The 20,049-nt window shown below is 37.8% G+C and overlaps 2 protein-coding genes and 1 long non-coding RNA gene across 3 annotated transcripts in view; all 3 read right to left on the bottom strand.

The window, feature by feature from the left end:
* LOC307043872 (uncharacterized protein) overlaps positions 1-20,049 on the bottom strand; it is a 93,206-nt gene that overhangs the window by 38,192 nt on the left and 34,965 nt on the right. The window lies entirely within an intron of this gene.
* LOC307045231 lies at positions 3,182-4,936 on the bottom strand. Its single transcript, XR_013809828.1, has 3 exons — positions 4,734-4,936; positions 4,563-4,635; positions 3,182-4,217 (listed from the first exon to the last, which is right to left on the bottom strand). It is a non-coding gene; the product is annotated as an uncharacterized lncRNA (long non-coding RNA).
* LOC307045286 (uncharacterized protein) lies at positions 10,663-19,178 on the bottom strand. The gene is made up of 8 exons (XM_079690832.1): positions 19,001-19,178; positions 17,515-17,642; positions 13,635-13,751; positions 13,426-13,453; positions 13,246-13,266; positions 13,108-13,167; positions 12,067-12,166; positions 10,663-11,974 (listed from the first exon to the last, which is right to left on the bottom strand). The coding sequence occupies exons 1-8, from the start codon at positions 19,056-19,058 to the stop codon at positions 11,935-11,937; spliced, it is 552 nt and encodes a 183-aa protein (XP_079546958.1). The 5' UTR covers positions 19,059-19,178; the 3' UTR covers positions 10,663-11,934.

Here is a 20,049-nt window from a genome sequence, read left to right as displayed (position 1 = left end):
AAGATAATCTAATCGTTTTTTTAAAACCATCACTCAGACATTAAGAGACAGTCATATAAAAAAAGCCACAACCACTGAGGAAACCACTAATAATGAAAAGCATGTTATATTTAGTCTTGTCGATAAACAGGAAAAGAAAGAATGAATAAGACTCCATTATCTCTCACTGAAAAGGAGAAGGCATTAAGATAACACAAACACTTGTATAACTTGCTCTCCAGTTGTCATGGAATTTAGCATTTGAGTAACAACCTAAAATGAAGCTGTAATAAACATGAAGGGCCTGAGTCAGTGATAATCAGAAGAGCAGGGGGGTTTCTTTAGTTGTCTTGCTCACCGTGTTGGGTTATGGCCAATGAGCAATCTGGGAGAGGTGTTGTGGTGGAGGACTACAGGTATACACCTGGGAGTGCACTAGTCTCTCTCTCTCTCTCTCTCTCTCTCTCTCTCTCTCTCTCTCTCTCTCTCTCTCTCTCTCTCTCTCTCTCTCTCTCTCTCTCTCTCTCTCTCTCTGATTGTCAGAAAACATTTTGAGCCACACAGTCTCACACACACGATTATCCCGAAAACCCTGCAGCATACAGGCATATAAAAAGAAGGGCTGCAACTAACACATTTTTCATTATCTTAACATGGACTGTTTTCAGCAACAAAACAAAAGGGGTTATATTTTATGTACCTTTCATTTTAATGTGACACCACCATGAGGTTTTAAGGGGTAGTTTTCAGTGAAATGTTTCAACAGCTAGTGTTGCCAGGAAATGTGATACCAACATTGAAACTGCAGCCTCCAGACCACTATAACTGCCATGCTAATTGAGTGTCTTTCCTGTAATGAAAACAATCAGTGTGAAATACAGCAGATACATTAAGATCACATTTTGTTGAGCCACAAAGGGACAATATTCAACCACACATGGTCTGTAGATTGTTCTGAAATTGGTCCTCTGTCCTGAGCATTCACTTTTTGCCCCTTTATGTTCATACTGTCACAGTTTCCACATTTAATAAACATGTGCATCTTACCAGCCTCTTCTAATTTGTTGTCACTGTGCGGGAAATTTTTGTTGATTTTGGCTACGATCCCAGATCCCAGAGCACAAACCCTTTTTATTTCAGACGGTACGCTTGGGGGGAAGTAGCTGATCACAAACACATGACCAACCACAATCCCTCCTGTTTCTTTAATATGACAATACACTTCACTTTTACCAGATCTGACTTTAGAGTCATGTGACGTTTTGACTGTGTGATGCCAGTAATCACCCCACAGGAACACAACCCCCCTCACCAGCTCTCATTGGCAGACACATATCATCAGATCATAGAAAACACCTCTGCTGATTTTCAAGAATGTACAATTAAAACAACTCTCCACATTAAATAAAAGGGGTTTATTTATGTTTTCTTTAACAACAGAAGCAAATTACAATGGAATTATATTTCCAGAAGCACAAAATCAGCCTTGAAGTTTCTTTAAATAAGACTTAGAAATGTGTCACAAACTATGGAAGGATACTTTTCGAATATGATCAAATGTATAGCATGCCTACTGTAGGTCCTTTTAAAGTAAAGAAGCAAATAAATAATTACAACTTCTTCTGTTTTTCCTTTAACATGACACAAATTTTACATTAGACATTGTAGGTTCGCAACCGAGTGTGAAGTGGCTGGGAACTGCTACCTCCGCGACCCGACCACGGATAAGCGGGAGAAGAAGATGGATTAGATGTAGGTTTTCACAGAAGCTCTTTGAGCATAGCTGACCTTGAAGACGTGTCACTCTGTTAACATGCAGCTGTCTTGTTTGTCTCTGCCATTCAAACCCCCATCTGGATTTGCTTTATTGTCTAACTGCACGCTCAGGATTTCACTTTCGTTTTTGGCCGGTTGTAACCGGTTGTAACCCTAGCATGGCTCAGACCTTATGATGACCAATGGAGGAGCCATATTACAGTCACTTTCAGGAAAGGGACATCCCGAAAAGCATAATAAGGCCTCTATAAATATCCCAGGGGACAACTGCTCTGTACCAACTATTAAGATACTTTAAAAACCACTAACACAGGCTAGTGTAGAAAATACTTAACATAAATCCTATCATCAGCGTTCATGTGAGAGCAAATTGTGCAAGAGGAAAAAACAGTAGAGAGGGATTGCTTGACAGAATAAAATATGTTTTAATCCTTTTAGTTTGTGAATAAAAGTTTGAAATGTAATTTATTACCAGATATTTAGGCAAAACGATTAGGTTTTAGGGTTTCTTTAGAACAAGTATTGAAATCTGACACTTGTGGACATTTTCACTGGCAGTTTTAACCTTTCGTGATTCATCTTCCTCGAATGCAGAGTGTGTGGGGAAGCTTAGTTTCTTATCTCCTCTCCTCAAACTCAAACACGTGGTGTGTGCACAAGTTAAACAATAAACGTAGTTGTAGGTAACATGTGAGTACTACTTGAGACAAACCATTATGTTTTGTGTGAGCATCATTTGAACAGACATTCATTGTTGCAATCTAATAAATCCTAATGCAATGGACAGCTTGATATTCCAGCTAACTCTAGTCTAGTCAGTAAATGTGTTCAGCTTGTCATGGGCTATATGTCGACACACAAACTGAGGTGTAAACACAAATGCTTTAACATTACACACTTCTTTAACCTGATCATAAATAAGATGCTTTTTATCTGCTTGAACACATGTTACTACACTGGAAAAAAAAGGCTGTTGGATTCACATGATTTTAACATGGACATCGGTTGCACATATTAAAAACATGTGTACTCAAACTATTCCATTATGTTAAAGACACACAACTATGTTATGTCAAAGAAACATGAATTGTTATGTTAATGTGAATATTTCCTTTAATATTAGTTATATTCATCTACCCTATGTTTAACCAACATGACTTTCTATGTTCATTTTAGGCTTTTAATATACTCTATAGTATATTTCATTTGTACCTGTTAAAGCCACATTAGTGTTTTGTTTAAACTACATGCTATAGTTTTCTGTTTAATCTACCTAGTGCTCGAGGGGTACATAAGATTATTTATTTCATGTGAATAGAGGCATGTCGTACATTCTTCTACAGGATCTATCCTAATCTCTTATATATCTACAGCATTTATCATAACATTTTAAAACAAATAGTCAATAAAGACAAACACATTTCTTTAAACAACATACATGTATTTTTCTCAAAAAATAAAACAATATTAACAACCACCACACATCCAGATGAGCTTTTGGTTTTTCCATCATGCAGCCCCAGGAGAATTAACAAATACATTGAAAATAAAGAAATAGAAGAAATAGAAAAAGTTTGTGATGCATGTACATACATTATTGTGTTAGAACACAGCAAGGAAGCTTAAAGGAAACTATTCTCCCAACCAAAATAAAGGTTTATTGGGCCAAATGAAAAAGAAAGGCTTATTTTTGTAACTCATTCATAGTAAACAATTAACAGAAAATGTCAACGCCTAGCCGAAATAAGGAAATTATATTGCAAATCCATTATTTAAATAGTAACCTGCTAATATGAAAGGGCACTTTAATGCAAAAAAGCAATGGCATTGCTTTGGAAAAATACATGAAAGTATAATAATGGCCTGGTTTCTCACCACATATGCACTAAAGAAAGTATTACAAATAAAAACAAGAACGGACATTTTGAAGTAGCGCAATTAGTACATTCTGAAACACATGACAAGTGGTACATTCTGAAAACACATGACCCCAGGAAAAACCCACATTTCTGAAACATGCAAATCAAGCAAAAAGCATGAGCAAAGGAAGTGCAAGACAGTTGTATCGATGAAAGTCCAGTATGAATGCTGTAAAAGTGCACAATGGTCCATGGCAACAGCTCACTCAAACAGTTTGTTTTTAAACGCTTGGGCTTTCTTGGAGAGTATATGTTGCCGCCTAGCTCCATTAACATTTGCTGGAGCCCTTTGAACGTGCACTTCAGTTTAGGGGGGTAGTTCAGGTTCATTGCATACATTAGTCCAAACAGCATGGTAGCAGCTAATGCAATTTTGTCCACATCAGTTAGTACCTGTTGGCCTTCCAGGACAATCTGTCCTCTGGTCTCATCTGTCCTCTGCTCTCATCTGTCCTCTGGTCTCATGGTGGATATGTGTTTGATGACATAAAGTCCCACTGTAATCCCCTGAATGGACCGCAGAATGACGTCTTCATCTTCTGCCTGCAGAGTGCACAGTCACAAAAGGAACAGAGTGAGATCTAACAAATCAATACATGTATATACCCATTACTAAGTCCCTGTGTTCAACAAGTACATTTGGTCAGATTTCAGTACTTTTAAGCCACCTTGTTATCTGATATACTCCTTTCTGACCTGATAAAAAATGTTTCATTTCCTGTATCCGTTTTAAATTAAAAGCCCTCTAGCTTTTCAGTGTAGTCTGGCTATTAAACAAAAAACAGGGATGTTCACATACTTTAGGCTATATACTATGTGGTGTTTAAATAAATACATATTTTAACGCCCAACAAAAAAATCAAAAGGTCAAATATTAATTCTACTGACCACAAACTCTCTCATTGAGGTACGCACACAGCCCCTTGAGAAGACAATCCCGCCCTAAATCGACATCATCAACCTAAGTGAAGGGGAATAAGAAAATAAAGCATCTGTTTTGCTCAATGAAATGTGTACACTATTGACTCGATGTATAATTTCCTTAAAATGAATTCTTACTTGAGTCATGTTTGACATAATACAGTTCAGACGCTGGCCTATCTGTCCTCCTCTATTCTCAAAAACCTTCAGAAGTTTGTCAGATAGCACATCCAGCTGAGAGAGAAATCTTGATTGGAGGGGCAGGGTTGTTATACGCGTAAACTCCGCATTTATCAAAGAAAACAAAATATCACAGTCATAAAAATCATGAAATCGTTTAATTTTCTAATGATGTTATGATGATTGTAGTTGTGTGCTTGCCTCAAAACGATGCTGAGAAACTAGTCCATGCATTTGTTACTTCAAGGCTAGCTTATTGTAACTCTTTATTATCAGGGTGTACCAAAAACTCAGTTAAGTTGCTTCAGCTGATTCAAAATGCATCGACCAGAGCACGGAAAAGGGACCACATTACTCCTGTTTTGGCTCCATAGTGAGAATAACTTTTTATATCAAGTACGAACAACCAGGTTAGACTACATTACATTTAATTTAGTTTACGTTTTTTTCCAAAGCGACTTAAAATAAGTATTACTGTAATATAAGACTACATATAAGAAACACCCTTATAGCCATTTCAACAAAAAAAACATTATCACTTTTGTGAAGGAGGCTTTATCGCAGAATGTTTGGCTTTTGCCTCTCACTTTCTGAATAACTTTTGCCTAATAAATCAGAAAAAGTGTATATCCCTGCACTGTTTGCAGTATGTAAATGTTATGAATAAATATTCAGAAATTGTCAGACTAATACCAGTTTTCAATTAGTTAAAGATCAAGTTTAAGTTAGTCAAGTAAATCACACAAAACATTTGAATACTCACCATTTACTACAGAGCCTTTGGAACAATGTTCAAAGCAAGATCTTCTCCACACCAATTAGGTAACATGTGAGTACTACTTGAGACAAACCATTATGTTTTGTGTGAGCATCATTTGAACAGACATTCATTGTTTCAATCTAATAAATCCTAATGCAATGGACAGCTTGATATTCCAGCTAACTCTAGTCTAGTCAGTAAATGTGTTCAGCTTGTCATGGGCTATATGCAACCCAGTCTCATGGCATTTCGTGTTCACCAACACGATTTTTAATCTATTGATTCGTGTTCACCAACACGATTTTTAATCTATTGATTCGTGTTCACCAACACGATTTTCTCCTTTTTTTCTTGTTGCACAGCACGATTTTAAAAGCAATGTATACTGGAAATGTGTTTCGTGCCTGCAGCACGTCTTTTTCTCCGTTCGGGTCGTGGAAGACCGGAAGCTGTGTGGTTCATTAAAACATGTTCTTACTCAATATCAAGCCACAATTATTGCTTTTATTTTAAATCGTATAATTTCGGACTTTTGTTTCCGTCTGTGAGGAAAATAAATGGGGCTCAGAGCCTCAGAACACTGAAATCTGTATTTTTAAATCTTTCCTTCTAATTTGTTATTCTTTTCAAAATAACACACTGTTATTTACTCACCAATAACACACAATTATCCTTGCTTTTATTTATTGGTTTAATTCCATAATCTCTGTTTTTTTTGGCGTCCGTCAGGAACTGAATTTCAAAATAAAAATAACCGGAAACAGACGTAGGCCTCTAGGAGTTTAGGATGGCCGAAGACACTACACTACCCATAATCCCCAGCTATCGTTTAGGACTACAGTCCCCGTGATTAATCTTCAAGCGCTGGGATTGGATGTTGGAGTGGCAGTGCGCCAAGGTTACGCCGAGCGTCAAACAGCTGTTTGAAATGGAACAAAACCACGCCAGACTATCCCAAACTGGAATCGAACGCCCCCCCCGCCCAGAACTACACATGCTGGCTATTGTGTTTCGCAAAATGTTCCATGGGACGTCTCTACTGAACGTTTTTGTTTTTCCCACAATTAGAAGTTGCCAGTATTAAACACATTGGTGTTATCAAATGTAAAACATATAATTAATAAATGGGTGAAAATCGCTTGTGTCCATAATGCGCAGCATTAATATATACCCACGTGACAGCTCATTGTTACTTTGTAATTCTACTCCACAATTCAGAGGTTAACCTGATTGCCAAGTGCCAACAATCAGGAGAGATATTTGATAGTTGGTGCTTGAGAAGACTAAACATTTATCTGCAATTGACATGAATGGAAACGAGTAATAAAGTATATTCATTACTCGTTATTCTCTACTAATAGTTAATTAAAGACTGTATAATGGCTATTTTGCACATCCCTTTCAAGATTTCAAGATTTTCAAAGGTTATTGACTTATCATATACACAACTACGGTGTATGCAATGAAGGAAAATCTTGGGTCACAGGTTCCTCAACAGCACATTACAAGACATCTATCAATATGTGTTTGTACTTCCACCATTAAACTGTCATATTCTGCACATTTCTTATACTATCTACATACATAAGAGTATAATTCATATGTATAATATCAGATAAAATAAGTGCTTCAACATAGTTAACATTGCAGGAAAGCAATATATTAGACGTTAAGTACTTTGTCAGGCTTAATATTTATCTGTAGATATCCCCAAAGTTTTTTTCTTATTTAAAAGAGGACCTTAATCTAAAGTATTATTTAATGTTTAAATAAAGGTTAATTCGTTTTTCTGTTTTGCACCTCCTCCTATTAATATCTTTGTACATCCTGCTCTAAACTGTTTTATTGTAGAGATCACTTACAGTATCTTCTTGATTTTTTATATTCTATATTTCTATCATTGACCTTCTACTTTCCCCCTATGAAAGTATGTACTCTTAATATTTTTTTAATCAAATATAACACATAAAAACAATAATTTTTAATTTTCGTTCCTACTATGGTCATGAAGGATGGGTCATGACCGAAAGAACGAGATCGCGGGTACAAGCGGCCGAGATGGGTTTTCTCCGCAGGGTGGCTGGTGTCTCCCTTAGGGATAAGGTGAGAAGTTCGGTCATCCGGGAGGGACTCGAAGTTGAACCGCTCCTCCTTCGCGTCGAAAGGAGCCAGTTGAGGTGGTTCGGGCACCTAGTTAGGATGCCACCTGGGCGCCTCCCGGGAGGTGTTCCAGGCACGTCCAGCTGGGAAGAGACCAAGGGGTAGACCTAGAACCAGATGGAGGGATTATATCTCTTCTCTGGCCTGGGAGCGCCTTGGGACCCCCCAGTCAGAGCTGGTTGATGTGGCCAGGGAAAATAAAGTTTGGGGCTCTCTGCTGGAACTGCTACCTCCGCAACTCGACCACGGAAAAGCGGGAGAAGATGGATGGATGGATTAAAAACAATAATTAAATAACGTGCTTTAACCACTAGGCGGTGCACACAAAGTGCACACAGCCATAATAACTTTGTATTATTAGTGTAGGACACTTATGTACAACATCTGAAGATGTGTAGTTTTATGCATGTTTTCACATAATTGTATAGCATATTGCTATACTATTTCAGACTCAGTATTTACATTCTTATATTCAAAGAAAATCAAAGTCCTTTTATATCAGCTGTGCACCGTTATGGTGTAAATATAACCTATCTACGAATTAGATCAAATATAAAAGTCAGCCGAATTAAGGTTGATACTGCAAGGAGACGTATTGTGTGAAGAGAAATTGAAGATGTTGTTTAATTGTTGATATATTTATGATCCACGTTAAGTATTCAGTTTCGGCGGCATTTCTTCCAGTTTTTCCAAAGGTCTTCTCATCAGGGCTCTATAAATAAAGAACTACGGCAGATCCGTAATATGTAATACAGCCGAACCGTGTATTACAATGCCGTTATGTGATGACTTTCAAAGAGAAAAGCAAGAACACTCGGAATTAAGTATTATTTATTCTTTTAAAATGTTTTCCGGATTTCATATCATATAAACACCAAATCCCAGCATGCATTGCGGCTAAACCATCCAATCAACGAGCTTAAACCATAGCTGAGGATCTTGGGTAATCGCTCGAAATGCCTACGTCTGTTTCCGGTTATTTTTATTTTGAAATTCAGTTCCTGAAGGACGCCAAAAAAGCCCGAGATTATGGAATTAAACCAATAAATAAAAGCAAGGATAATTGTGTGTTATCGGTGAGCAAAATAACAGTGTGTTATTTTGAAAAGAATAACAAATTAGAAGAAAAAAGATTTAAAAAATAGAGATTTCAGTGTTCTGAGGCTCTGAGCCCCATTTATTTTCCTCACAGACGGAAACAAAAGTCCGAAATTATACGATTTAAAATAAAAGCAATAATTGTGGCTTGATATTGGGTAAGAATATGTTTTAATGAACCACACAGCTTCCGGTCTTCCACGACCCGAACGGAGAAAAAGACGTGCTGCAGGCACGAAACACATTACCAGTAGAAATACATTGCTTTTAAAATCGTGCTGTGCAACATGAAAAAAAGGGGAAAATCTTGTTGGTGAACACGAATCAATAGATTAAAAATCGTGTTGGTGAACACGAAATGCCATGAGACTGGGTTGCTATATGTCGACACACAAACTGAGGTGTGAACACAAATGCTTTAACATTACACACTTCTTTAACCTGATCAATAATCATAAATAAGATCCTTTTTATAGTAAATCACACACTTTAAGGCTGCTGTTTGCTGGAACACATGTTACTACAGTAAACTTAGTTTCCTTTTTTACATTTAGCATTAAAATGAAAAACTGCAGGAAACATATTTGGTATTTCTCTAGAAAAGGACTCGGATGACCTCCTGTCACAAGACAACTTACCACAGAAGTACAACCCCTTCACTTGTTTTACTGGCAGAGAAACACCTTCAGACAATCAAACACTAACACGAACAAAAAACAACTCCCATTCTTAAGTAAAGCAAGTTTAATTTCTTTTGACAACACAAGCAAATCACAAATGAAAGAGATGTTAAAGTGCTAAAAGAATGTAACATACATAAGACAGACAGAGTTTAAAGACTTATAATGGAAACTTAAGACTAAAGAACAAACAAAGGCTGGATATAATCATTTTACATTATAATGCAATCCAACATACAACAAACAACAAGCCCTTTTAGCAGTGGATGACATTACATTGTACACTTCAATGTATCCAACCCTTGTAGTGTATGAATACAGTACACAGGCTACAGTATAAAGCATCTAAATATATCCTTATATTAAGTTTAGTATATGCTATTATATAAGTTAGATATTACCTTATTATTCGACGATACTATATGTAACAATTACATTTGATCATTATAGCTTAGAATTGCTGTGTGAACACAATTGTAACACAACTTGAAAAGAGACTCTGACCTTTGGACCTGATTTATATTATAAGTACTCAGTTGATTTACATCCTTGGTCTTGTCTATTTTGATCTCCATTAGAGCGCCAACAGTATGCAACAATAGCTAACAAAGCAAAATACAGTTGAGTGGATAATGTCAGCTAATTTGTTGATACTCCTGGGGCTGATCTGGCGGGTAAATTGGCTAGCTTGGTCTTTGCATTTCACTTTACCGGCTAATGTATGAAAACAACAGCAGCCAGATCCATGCTGCTGGCTGTCTAACCTTAGCTTTCTTGCTCACTTTATTGCTAGCTAAATATCATCTAAATGTATAAAGTAGTTGGCCACATGGTCAACTACTTTATCAGCTAATTACGAAACATCAGCCAGAGTTTTGTACCAATGTAGTTAGGTGTTTAACCTTAGATTGCTTGTTCACTTTATTGCTAGCTACATTTTTAAATCTAAAGGAATCACTTTAACAGATAATGTTAAACAACAACAGTCTAATTTATGCTGCGTAGCTAAATGATAGCTAGCTGTCTAACCTTGGCTTGGTTGGCTAGCTTGCCAAATTACGTAGTTACTAGTTACTTTACTAGCTAATATGACGACTAACGTCAACGATGGCTATCAATGTCATAGAAAAAGATTTCTGAAAGTTACATATAGTACCTTTAGGTATCATTATGATTCAAGATTGTCTTTCTATATTGAGTTGAAAACCCAAAAGTATAATTAATTACAATAATAATACACTGTTGTCCATAAAGTTAGAATCATTTTGTTTGATACAAATTCCTCTTTTTATTCCTATTTACACGCACAATCATTTAATGAGAAGAGGTTATAAATGTGTTATTCCAACTTGTAACAACAGTGTAAATACAAATACATATGTAATATTTATATAATTTATATAATATATATAATATAATATCACCCTACTCGAATAATACTATTTATTTAAAGAGATGTGTAAATATTTACATAGTGGAGCATTAGCAAAAGAGAAGACTACGGTTTGTTAAGGCTTTAGGTTGAGGTTTAATGGTTCGCTGTAATGCTAAAACACACAGAAAGCGCACGCGCTGGTGCTCCAGTACAAGTCAATACCTTCCACAGCTTCAGTTCAACTTTACTCAAATGTTTGGTCCCTGAGGCAACTTTGTGATGATAATTGGAAATAAAAAGTAAACCATTTGAACCCTTACTCTTTTAATAGAGTCCTTAAATAAAAATAAATACAAAAATAAATGCTACATTTAATTGGACATAAACGTTTTGTGCTTCTCTGTTATAACAGCAGAAATGGTTTAAGATTTATAACGAAATTAATCTGATATCAGTGCTTTTTCATAATTTAACCCTAAATAACAGAACCAGCTGCATAGAATCACTAATGCTAAGTAACCCAAAGAAAGATAAGTATCCTTGGGTTGTCAACTTTGATACCACATGTGCAATTTTCATTACTAAGTATAATATTAGTACATTTTAAGCAATATAAATCTTACAACTCTGATAAAGAGGAAATATCAGATACATACGTTCTCGCTAAACATAACACTGCTAAATATTATATCAAAACAGAAAAAGTGCAAGAAGTATTTAGCTTTAAAAACATCTGGAGACTAGTTTTGGCTTTAGCTGGAATGTAGTAGGAATACTGAAAGAGAAAACAGAGCTTATAGTAGTAGATATTTAGCATTGTGTATGATAACATCTGTCTCACAAGGGTTTACTCGCACCATATTATTTAAAGAAAATCACAAATAATTTACATGATTGTCATGAGCTGATTAAATTCATAGAGCGAAGACAACAGCATAGAAATATATAGTATGTAAGCCGTGTTTCTTCATACAGTTAAGGCACTGGAGTGTTGTGGTGCAGCAACCTTATTAAAAAGGAATTGGCCTTAAGAGATACTTTTACAAAAATGCCAAAAAAGTAAAAAAACCTGATGTTCCTAAACTATTAAAAGGCAGAGTCGTTGCTCCCGCTCTCAGAAATGCACCTGCAGCATACCAACAACAAGAACAGAGCATTAGAAAACATGTCAGATTATGGCAGAGAAACTCATTAAAACAAAGAGATGATTTTAAATACCTGGAATTATGATCTTTGTAACAGAAGGCGAGAAGCAGCAGCAGCACAAGAACAAAGAGGATAACAGGTACCATCAGCACCCAGTGGTGGCGGGGAGTCGCTGTCAAGAGATGAGTGTTGTTTGACAGTTAATCCACCGACAGGCAACATTTATATTTCAATGTCCAATACATCATTAAATGTAACATCACGTAGGCTACTTAAGATTAAAAACACTTAAGTAGCCTACAGGTAAAACTACAGATTTTTTCAAACGTATTCAAAAAAGGTTTAGGGTTACTACGCAAAGATTTGACTTTCTTAGATGACTGTAACTTCAACCCCCACTAGGATTTATGAATGAAAAGAGATTTGAGGCCAACATCCGTGATATAACAATAATCATTTCACCGCATTCGGCTATATTGAGTCAACAGGAAGTCAAGAAACATTATGTAACTTTACAACAACAGTGTCTCAGGTTATACAAACAGTGTGAGAGAACATCATAGATTTCCTTCACACTCAATGCCTTCTGCTCAGTTCAAAACATGGTTTATACCTGAATCTTATCTCTTTTTTCAGATAACTGTTATCAGATACTTGTAATGTGGTATATATTCTTGCGTCAGGTTAAAGAGTGTTGCAAATATAGCATTAACAGCCACAACAATGGAAGGCATTAAGCATTATTTAGTCTGGGGCATAGACATGTCTCGACATGTCTCAACATGTCTGGTTGCAATACTTGAGTTAAAGGGGCCCTATTATACTTATGGGGGGTTCTGCTTACTGTAGGTACATAGGTTGTTGTGCATGTAAATGGTCTGCAAAGGCCTAAATCCCAGGTTGCTTATGAGTGATTGTTGTGTGAATTGATGACTACTGAGTGAGAAATTACTCATCTTATTTAGAGTGCAGTTAGGTGGAGAAGTCAAATCTATTCTTGAGACAATCTTCTGACTACATATACATATCTCTTAGTTTTGTCTTTTGGTTTTCCCGATACCATTTTACATATTAACTTATCATGTTATTTTGAAGAAACAATAAAGTTTATACCGTTGTCGTTAGCAGACTTTGTAGGGTCATTCTTCATCTCTTGTTGATCACCTTCACCTTCTAACAGAGGACAGGAATATTTAGATGCAGCATACAAGTGTTGCATTCAAATTTATTTTATTTATTGTAGTTCCTTACTTTTTTTCCTGCTGCAGTCCGCTGTAAAAAGAAGATATTGTTATGACAGAACATACAAAGATACAATACATTTAAAGATTGAACTTTAGACTAAAGCATGTTTTAAAATGTCAGTAGTTTGTAAATATACACAAATACCCTTTAGATATGACACAAAGTCTGACAGGTAATGAGACTTACTGGTGCAGTTTGCTGTGTTGTGTTGCCCCTATGGAAGAAAAAGGTAATTAGTTCTCAGTTTAAGTACTTATGCTGAAACATTCATAACAATACAGTGCTCCAATGTGTTATGTAAACATGACGCGTCAACACATAATTCAGAGTTTTTAACTCTACTTTGCATACTTAATAAGATGTGCGTGCATTTAATGGTTTTGAGAGTGTCATACCTCAGGGAAGCAGGTGCATGAGAAGTTCAGCTGGTTGTAGCAGATTTCTAAAGGAAAAGTCCACTCGCTTTGCCCCTTCATTTCATTTTCCAAATTTTCAATTTTGAGATTGTTCCCCTTTATATGGAAGAAAACAAAACATGACAGCTTTACAAACAACTTCAAAATGACTGTTCATATAAAAAACACTTAACTTTGGTCACATATCTTTCCATTACATGAATCCAGAAAAAAGATTACAAATCTTTTATCTACCCTCTTTTATTATGCTATCTTTATTTAAGTGGTAAACTTTATTTAAAGAGATGCTCTGTGTTATATAATAATATTATTATATTAAATATGATTATGTAATATTATATAATTATTATTATAATCCCTATTTAGTCAAATCTAGGTGTAATGTTAAGGTGTGTAGATTAGATTAGATTAGATTGGATAGAACTTTATTAATCCCGAAGGAAAATCTTTTTGCCAGGTTGCTCCAAAATACAGATACATCTTAATAAAAGTATGCAATATACAATAGCTCAATATACAATACACAACGTTTTAAAGTAACATATTACAGTGCCCCAGTAGAGAATAGGTAGCAGCCTGTGACAGTGACAAGTCATTTGGTGACAAGTCCAGTGGTTAATTTGAGCCGGATCCTGCCGGAACAGGATCCGGCACCTCTTCATTTTGGCCACCCTGTGTTCCGGCACCTATTTGGGCAGATCCGGTACCTCTCACAAAAAATAAAAATAAAAAATGGTTGAAATGAAATAAAATATGCAGATATTAATTTACAGAAAAAATCCCAAGAATTTCATGTCGTTTATTAAGATTAAGATTTGAAAGAGTCGGAGATCTGTGTTGACGCACTGAAAAGCTCGACCAACGGACAAACGTCTTTCACTTTTGAAATTCGCCACATGAGGAGCACGTCGCAGAGAGGAAGAAAAGGTGATTCAATGCAAGCATGTCAAAAAGACAGTTACATTTACTGTCTTTCTTCAAAAAGAAGGAAGAGGTAATAGACACTTCAAAACGAGTCAGAAAAGCCTCCACAAGCAGCGACGAGGGCAGCTGCAGCGGTCATGTTGATGGTCAAAACCAGGAGGAGGTTAGTGCCGCAACAGCTAGCCAGCTAGCTAACCGACAGCTAGCCAAGCCCGGGCAGCGGGTCAGGTTCACCGCCAGCCGGAACAGGAGCCAACTACCGTCCGCCAGGTGGACCACCAACAGCAAAGGGTGGGTACCCTGGCATCAACTAGCCCGGTACAACAGCCGGAGCAAGAGGCGAGCGGAACCGCGACATCAGCTGGCTTACAGCAGGAAGATTCAGTAGGAGAGGAGAGCGCATTGAGCGTAGAAGAGTGTGGGACGTCCAGCGACAGGTCAGTTTTTTCTAACTGTGGCCAAGAACTTGGAGGACCGTATGTTATCTCAAGGAGGCCGGATGCCAGATAAAACTGGATATAACAAGTTCATTGAGGAGTTGAAGGTGCTTTACGCACAATACTGGCCCGAGGACGCAGGTGCGCTGTATGGAGAGACTGAGGTCGAGTCACTGTGTCAGCGCTTCAACATTGCCAACCCGCGCGCAGTCATACGGGCCTACAGAACGTACAGAGACTCAGATGGTAAAGACACCCCCGATGAGCTGATGGAGTTACTTGTTGCTGTCAACAGCATTCCCATTGCAAGTGCTGAATGTGAGCGCGGATTTTCTCAAATGAACTTGATTTGCACTCCCAACCGTAGCTCTTTGCTCACATCTACCATGTCATCTTTACTCTTCCTAAATCTTGTTGGACCCCCCCTGGCTAAATTCAATCCAGTCCCGTACGTGAGGTCCTGGGTGGCCAAAGGACACAGAACTGCCACAGACACACGCAGTAAAAGCAGAAAAAAAGAGATAGAGGACAATCCGGACATGCTCGTGATGTGGGGTGTTTTAAACAACTAAATATGGTGAGCAAACATACTGTCTATTAATAGGCCGCCGTGCCAATCTTTGAATAGGCCTAATAAATATTTTTTTTACACGTTAAACCTGTTGAGAAATTAATTGCTGGCTGTATACTGAAGTCCCACCTGTGGTGATGTGGGCCTATGTTGTGCGTACTAGCCTAAAAAATTATAAATTATCGTCATAACATTTATACCATGGATACTATTTGAAATTGAGGCTTGTAAGTCCCACAGCGTTGCAAGTGGACATTTTCATGTTGTTTTCAGCACCTTTTCTGTATACGTTCCGGAACCTGTACGCGTCTCGTCATCCCTGAGCTGTCATATGTACTTTGCGTTCCGGCACCTTATGATTTACAAATTAAGCACTGGACAAGTCATATTGCACATTCAAGTAAAATACTAAATATCAAATACTAAAAACAACTTACTAATTTCTAATTTCTCATCGTACTAAATAAAATGAGGTTAAATATTAAAACAGCAAATGTTATGAGATTATGACATTAGCCTAATATTGCACATGGTGATATAGTTTAATTATCCTTCCTGCAGAAGGAGGAGGAGTTATAAAGTGTGCTGGCCACAGGAAGAAAAGACCTCCTGTGGCGTTCTGTGGTGCTCCTCGGTGCTCGCGGTCTACTGCTAAAGGTGCTCTGATATGCTTCCAGAGTGGCATGCATGGGGTGAGAGTAGTGCTGCGTACCGGTACGCCGGACCGGTACTGGACTTGTAAAAAGTTTCGGTTCAAGTCCGGTTAAAACCGGAACGTCGGGAACCGGTACTTACGTAAATTCTCCTTTTTGTTCTAAACCATCTAAAACCTTCCATAGATCGAGAAATTTGCGCTGAGAAAAGACGAAAAAACATTGTTTTGGTTTCTGATATGGCGGCCATTACTGAACTTACGAAGTCTCGCAAAATATCGCAACTGCTCGCGAGATCTGTGTGACGTCAAGGGAAGCTGGCTTAGACATAGTGGACACTGACAGCGTGGGATACTGGTTGCCATATTTGGTAGTGTAGCTAAGCTAACTCCTTTGTATGTATGGTGATATAGTGTCTACCGAAAGAGCAACACTTCACCCAGACAATGTCAATATGCTGTTGTTCTTGAACAAGAACACATAGACTTGTACTCTTGCATATTGATTCTTGTATGTACATCACTATGTATGTAGTTGTGTTGTGTAGTTAGTAACACATGTAGAGTTCTAGAAAAGACATGGTGTAGACACAAGTTGGAAAGGGGCACAATAAACCTGACGAGTTTGAATTTGAGTTGATTATGAGTTTATTTTCAATTGATAATTAGCTCACAATAAGTTCACTTTAGTTACTCACACAACTTGACACAAGTCCGGACTTATAAGTCCGGACCTGAACCTGAACCTCTGGACCTGAGTCCGGACCTGAACCTGAATGTGAGTCCAGGTACACAGCACTAGGTGAGAGTGTACAGCCTAAGCCTAAATGCTGCATGATACTGTGTGAGTGATTGCTGGGTCCTACAGAGGGACATATCCACAGTATGCATGATGATGCTATTCGTTAGGGGGGAAGGGAGGAGGGGTGTACAGAGCATCTGCAGCTCAGCAGAGCGTTGAGGAAAGGGGGGGAGACAAAGAGAGCTGAGGGAATTTCCACCTGACTGCTAGGGCAGAGAAACAGTGTCAGGAGAACTTTGTGCACCATCTGAGTGATCATATTGCATTGTGCCATATTTCACATTGGGACTCACTTGTGCACTCAAAACAGCAGATGTACGAGTAGACAGGTATAACATCAATAATGGCTGAAGTATATTCAGTATGTTCAATAGAGTTTTGTTGAGGGATGGCTTTAACATAGGAAACATGTGTCATGTCAGAAAAAAACAAACTCTGATTAGAGATGAGCTATCTGGGCTTGTCTTACTCACATTGGGATCGGTCCAATAGCAAACGCAGCCGGTTGCTTTGTACTTTGGGACAGTGTACGTGGGCAAGCCATTCGACTCTTTGACTGTGCAATCAAGTTCCTCGGCGCTGCAATGCTTTTGGAGGAGGACTGGGAAAGACAGAGAAAAAGACAAATGCATTAAAAATAAAATAACTTTGAATGACATTTTTTTTAATGCTGTAGGTTTTCAATAATGAGCCAAGATACAAATACTTTATATATTAGTAAAATGTACATTATTTGCCAATGAAATGACTTGCTGTACTGCCAGGTATCTAATCAAGTACTTCTTAATTCATTAGTCAATTACATTTTTGTATGAATAACATGATCCTGAAAGTTACTAGCTAACGTTGTTAAATACATGTGGGGGAGTAAACATTTGTATGGGTGTGGCTCAGTAGCTGGTTCAATACGGTCAGCATGCTGCTGAGTTCTTGGGACTCACTCCTGTGGGGATTGCCCAACTCGCTTTGGGTAAAAGCATCTAACAAGTGACATCTAATCTAATCTAAAAATTGTAGAAGAGTGGAAGTACGAAGTAGCACAACAAAAGTATTCAATGACAAAATAAGACTCAAGTTGATGAATTGTACTTTCCACCACTGCTGATTTTCAAACGTTATTGTTTTAGTGATTTTTGTTCTACTTTTTACTTATTTTTGGCATGATGATGATGATGTGGTGAGCTTTTCCACAGAGTTCAACACAGGGTTTATTGTATAAGTAAGGAATAAAATAAAGACGGAATCCGCGCATGGAATAATTAGTCGGTGTTGTTGATTTGACAAGAAATATCCTAGACATGTCAGTTCTTTTCAAATAACTCCAATGAATGCGGAAGTATTCCATGAGCCGCCCATACATCGATGGAGCCTCCGCCGGGTCACGTGAGGGGGGCTGGGTTGCAGCGTCAGCGTGGGGATTACCAAGCAAGCTGACTACACGTGCAAACTGGAGGACAATAAGTAACACAGTGGCTAAACCGGCAGAAAACTATTTTAAACATGTCGATCATACGCAAGCAAATAAGAGACGAGCGCCCCGACACATTTGTAATCTTTACGGTATAGGCTAGGATTTACACATTTACGATAGCTTTGAGGAGTAGCAGGATAGCGTTGATTTCCTCATCAAAGAGCTGTCATTGCGTCATGCATTAAAGAGGCATTTAAAATAATCTGTGCTAATTACAACCATATTTCACTTCACTTTCTCATTAGATAACATAACCTCTGCTGTAATGTTGTTATTACAGACTTATAAACTAACCACAGTCTCATTCATGAACTCAAGGCATTATACCGCTGCACTTATGGCGTCTGCAACAAATGAGTAGCCAGCTACAGTAGGCTATGTAGCGTTTACCATGTGGTGTTAAAGCCCTGTGGTGTAGAAATACCGATGCAAGTAATAATAACTACTCTTAATGCTATGCAGAAAAAACGTTCTGTTTAGATACTTACATGTGAAGACAATCAACAGGTGCACGATCTGCATGGCCATCCCCACGTCGCTGCGCATCTCTGAAAATAACACACGCAATACTTATTATCCAGCAGCTCTCTGTCTGTACTGTCTGTCGACAAAGAGCTATGAAACGGCGTTTATTCCTCTTCGGTGGCGCTGGGTGAAGCCATCAGGTGTCACGTGACAGCGTTATGACAAATTGACCGCCGTTAAAGTTAAGAGTGGTGACCGCACCCCTACCCAAAAGCACCTGACTGTTAAAAAAAAACAGGACCTCTAAGCTATGTTCCCTAATGATACTACTAATTACATTGCATTTCAGTTATCCGGGAAAAAAAGAATACCCAAAACGACTTAAAACAAGTTCCATCAACCGTGAGGATATACCCAGATTTTTGCTAAATGAAATGCAAGTGCAGCCACGCAGTTCAATTCCACTTACTATTGAAGATGGAAGCGTCCCTCGTAGTAAACAGCCGGAGGGGTTATGATTTTCACTGTCTGTGCGCAGTAGGCTTGTCTGAATCTGTTGAGTCAGCGCGTAATTATGCATAAAGGGATGGGATTGTCTTTAAGGGTGGTTTTTAGGATCAAGGAGGAGCATGATACACTTATGATAAGTAAAACAGTGTACATATTAGGATTTAGTGCGAACATAAAACTAAAGAACCAAAGAGCCCACATGACTTTTGCTATCAGGGGGAAAGTGTACATCATTTGAATGACACATTTTACATAGAAGAAGAAAAAGAAGAAGAAGAAGAAGAAGAAGAAGAAGAAGAAGAAGAAGAAGAAGAAGAAGAAGAAGAAGAAGAAGAAGAAGAAGAAGAAGAAGAAGCTACAACATGCAAAAATAAATAAAAACCTATAATCACCCATTATGTGTCAATATGTCAGGATCACATACTCTTCCTTCCCATCTTCACTTTCTCTTTGTTTTCATTTCACCACGGAGAGATTCCCCCGGCGCTGATTCTCTTTGAATTACCTGCAGCTGAAGACGAGCTGCAAATCCTTGTTTCCTTTGTCCCGTCCATTTGTATTT

Source organism: Notothenia rossii (assembly GCF_949606895.1).
Source record: "Notothenia rossii genome assembly, chromosome: 6".
Lineage (NCBI taxonomy): Eukaryota > Metazoa > Chordata > Actinopteri > Perciformes > Nototheniidae > Notothenia > Notothenia rossii.
This window is presented reverse-complemented; position numbering and strand designations above follow the sequence as displayed.

Bases quoted from the DNA above. Each gene is read 5' to 3' on its own strand.
- LOC307045286 (XM_079690832.1), bottom strand. From the start codon at position 19,058: ATGCGCAGCGACGTGGGGATGGCCATGCAGATCGTGCACCTGTTGATT. The intron at 13,454-13,634 runs GTATGACACTCT...TTTCTTCCATAG, and splicing joins CATGCACCTGCTTCCCTGAG to GGGCAACACAACACAGCAAA. The intron at 12,167-13,107 runs GTATAAACTTTA...ATCTCTTGACAG, and splicing joins AAAGTCTGCTAACGACAACG to CGACTCCCCGCCACCACTGG.